The 4290-nt window shown below is 32.9% G+C and overlaps 1 protein-coding gene across 1 annotated transcript; it reads right to left on the reverse strand.

Annotated features, from left to right (window-relative positions):
• Nucleotides 1–813: 813 nt before the first annotated feature.
• On the reverse strand, nt 814–4005 carry LOC113867994 (alpha-ketoglutarate-dependent dioxygenase alkB homolog 6). The gene is made up of 8 exons (XM_027503533.1): nt 3898–4005; nt 3633–3744; nt 3492–3552; nt 2480–2518; nt 1677–1789; nt 1239–1479; nt 1086–1132; nt 814–993 (listed from the first exon to the last, which is right to left on the reverse strand). Exons 2-8 carry the CDS (start codon nt 3738–3740, stop codon nt 814–816), a joined length of 789 nt encoding a protein of 262 aa, XP_027359334.1. The 5' UTR covers nt 3741–3744; nt 3898–4005.
• Nucleotides 4006–4290: the final 285 nt, after the last annotated feature.

A 4290-nucleotide genomic window follows, 5' to 3' on the forward strand; every position in this document is an offset into this window, starting at 1 on the left:
AAATTAGTTTCAACCACTTATATTATGTCATGCATATTAATTTTATAATTTATTAAAAAAATTAATGTGTCACAAACGTACCACTAAAAAATTAATTGTTATACATCAATCAAAAAGAAAGAAGACTCAGATCATTCATCAATGCTGAAGAAAGAAGTCCCCGCTTCATCAAATGATAATAAGATCATGCCTATTACACCAATACAGACCAGTAAGTTTGTGAGACGAGAGTAACTATAAGAAGAATCAAGTTGAACCTTGAAAGATCTTCAGCCACCAAAACACGAACAGTAAGGAACATGCACAAATACTCTTCTCGCTGGACCTGTTACCTATGCGGTGCTACAGTAGTAGTGACTGAGGAGGATTACTACTTCCCAAGGATGGTTGATGTATCGTATGAAGGTAGAGAGTAGTTATTGATCTCCTTATCAGGGAAGGGGCTTAAGTAGAGTGTAAAATCCCATTGTAGTTTTTTTTTATCCACATACAAAATAAATTTAATCCCATTTGTGTTACAATAAATTATCATTTGGTCTCATTTTTCAGTAGAAATCATTGTTTTATTTTAAAATTAGTAGTAGATTATTAAATTATAAGTTTAACGTTTGATATGCTCTAAATTAAGTAATAATATAATAGTTTATTTGCTCAACTGAAACAAAAGAAATAAGGTAAAAGGTAAAGAAGATGATAGACTTACATAAATCAGACTATAGGTGTTTTTTCAAATTACTCTACGAGTACATGCACTTTACAGATATCAAATCCTCACAGGATGGCCCCAAGGAGCCGGAGGAAACAGTAAAACTTTTAAAACCTAAACAAATTTTTGCGAACTTTTGGTACCAAACGACAAGTCAATGAAATTCTATTTGATATTCTTGATATATTCCTATACTCTTCCTTGCCCATTGTTTCCACTGCATCCTCTGAGCTAAAAAGGTATCTATCTGATTCCTTGTGTTTCAAAGCTTCAATTTCATTTACAGCCTGAAATGGACCCATTTTGGAGCATGAGAAATAATTAGACATGCAATGAATTATTTTAGGCATAGAATAACTTTAGTAATCTGTAGCCTTACCCCATCATAGCAATGTACTGCACAATCTTTTATACCATGCAAGTAATCTGTAATCATATAAAATTTTAATGAGACCAAAAGGGGTTGTTAAGTTTAATAGATTTACTCTATAGCCAAATACAAGAAATTATTATAGCAGTTGAGAGTAATAACCTGAGTACGCCTTATCCTTGAATATCAGTAGACTGCGAGGCATCAATAAAACAGAGAATGGGTGATGATCATCAAGCCATTTATCTTTCCCAATCTCAAAAGTTCCTCCCTCTGAATCTTTGTCTATATCATCTTGTGAATCCAATTTCAATCTGGCATGGGGAGTGAAGTCCATAACAACAGGAGATCCAAGTGAAAGAATAGCTACTACTGGAAAATAGGCAGGCCCATCCTGGTGTGGCTGTACAATAGAAAACTTCATTGAAATACTGCAACATACATGAAAATGCACTCTAGAGCTTGATCATGATTATCATCACATAAACATAAAAAATTAAGAGTCCATTTGTTTAAGATTTTCCTCACTTCATATGGGATGAGAAATAAAAGGAAGTGCAAATAAAAGGCCAGAAGCAGGGGTTGTGGTTCAGGACAAACCATTATGCCTTGGTTAGGTAGGTATTCATTAATGAGAACATGATTGATTGCTGATGGGAATAGCCCAGATTCTTCGTATATTTTTTGTGTGAGATTTGTCAACCATGGAGGCACTATAAAGAAAGAAGAGATATAATTGATATATTAGCAGCATATTGAAAAAAATCAATTAAAACAAAATAAAAATTACTACCAGGCAAGCAGACCAACGTTGTCCATTAATTTTGATACATTATTGTTATATAATCTCCTCTTTCCACAGTTAGGTTCATTTCAAAAACAATCAAGTACAGAATAATAACAATGTTTTAATCATCTTCAATTCATACTCAAAACAAAAGCCACAAAAATTTTGCCAACCAAAGGAGAAAAGCCACAGAAATAGACCTGACAATTATACAAAGATAACAACAATACAATCAATCCACCCACATACAGAACTAGATGATGAAACAGGCATCTAACAACTCAGAGTCTAGACAATTGCCAATAAATTAGCAAAACTCACAGGAACTACCCTAGCCCTACCATTTCAGGTGTGCATATTCTTATCATCTTTAGATGGTAAGTAAAAAGAGTAAAGCAATAGCAACAACATAATCATATTCATTTCAATCAAAAGATTGGCATAATATTAGTATATTACAGTTCTCCCAATTTGAAACTATCAAAATTCAGAGGGACAAGAATAGGTGAATAACAACTAAAGCATAGTGGTTTTCTACAAGCAGTAGAAAACATCATGTGCATTCATGCAGATGGCATATTTAGATTATAAAAGAAGTGAAGATTTCCTCACTTACAAGCTTGAGGTAGAAGGCCCTTCTCATGGACAACGCCACCTGCAGTCAACAATGACCAGAAAGACAAACTAACATCAATAAGAAAGAAATTTCCACCTTACTTTTGCTAAATCTCAATAATTTGATTGGTTGTATACTTGTATGAGGGGAAAACGAAAGAAACATTCTTGACATGAATTACTTAAGGATTGTGTTGAATGGATATAGATACTAGTTCTGGTATTGGTACATGTATGGGGGTACAAAAAAACTTCTAAAACTAAAAGTATGGGTATGGGAGGATACATCATATAGAATTATAAAAACATAAACAATACAACAACAACCAAGCCTTATCTCACTAGGTAAGGCGGCTACATGGATCACACAAATAAAAACATACTTTGTTGTTTATGTTTTTATCAAAATATAAATACAACTTTCATAATGTTATAATTCAAGTAAGCAAAAGCATTTAGAAAAGTCATAAGCTTTGGATGAATCAAAGTAGTAATTTGTTATACTAGTAACAAACCGAACAATTTAACAATAAAACTTGGTGTTATGCATGAACAGATCAGTACTTGGGCGATAAGTGAGTATTGAATATGTAACCGTATATACCCAATAAGTACTAGTGTCAAATACGTACCCGGTACAGGTACCAGAACTATTCAAGAGTACCCATTCATTATAAACAACAACCAAATGATCATAACAACAACCAAACTTTTTCCTACTAAGTGAGGTCAAGTACATAGATCACACAATGTTATAACGTTTTGTCATAAATCATGTCTACTCCCCCCAAAAAAGCAAAGAAGAACCTACTGGGAATTATGATAATAGAAGGCAAGTTTAGTTCCTTATTCCATTTGTTTGAACATGCTTCACTTCTCCGTCAACTCCAACTTTCTAAAATTTCGAGGATTCAATTGTTGTTGACATTCCAAAGAACAATTTGCCTACAAATCTTATATTCTACACACACAAAGGAAAAAACAGAAACAGAGAAAATGAAGTCAAATCATACCCCAATTCTGTAGCCTTCTATTCTTCAACAACTTCCACTTGGATGCAGGTGCTCCATAAATCTAATTAACAACAAGACAACTCTCTTTTTAAAAACAAAAGAAACATTCGATATAACAGTGAGAATAAGAATGAGTGTTACATTGTTGAGAAGAAAGGTTTGGTCACTGTCTGTGATGAAGTCAGGAACATAAAATAGAGTAGGCAAAGACCCAACTTTGTAATGAACTAACTTCTCTTTTTCTTCCATCACTCTGCGAAAGGTTTTCTTTTCAATGTCATCAAAATGGAAAAATAAGGAGAGAGATTTCATCACAGCGTGTTTAGCAATTAAAATGCTACATATTTATATAGAAGGGAATATCGGATTTTAATTAATGCGTGTTTGAGAGAGAAAGAGCGAGAACCTGTTGAGGGTGACGGAGGAGCGGTAGCGGTGGCGGTGGCAGTGGCGGAGTGAGACGACGACGGTAGTTTGGGGTTGCTGAAGTGAAAGGATGCCCAACTTAACACCAATATAAGCAAAACCCAAAACAAAATTAAACAATAAACAGTGTAGATCTTGGCAATTCGAAAGAAATTATGGTTGGGAAATGAAAATAGCTTATCACTTTGGTAACATTTTTTTAGCTTATTTTAATAAAAAATTTATAATCTATTAAAATAAATTATCTATTTTAATAAATTTTGTTAAATTTAAGACATTAATATTTTATTTTTAAAATTTATCAAAATAAATTATATATTTAAATGTATTTGTGTAAACTCACATGTTAAGGATGGGATAAATTAAGAAATAT

The sequence above is a fragment of the Abrus precatorius genome, unplaced genomic scaffold (genome assembly GCF_003935025.1).
Source record: "Abrus precatorius isolate BTA unplaced genomic scaffold, Abrus_2018 Scaffold5, whole genome shotgun sequence".
Taxonomy (NCBI): Eukaryota; Viridiplantae; Streptophyta; class Magnoliopsida; order Fabales; family Fabaceae; genus Abrus; species Abrus precatorius.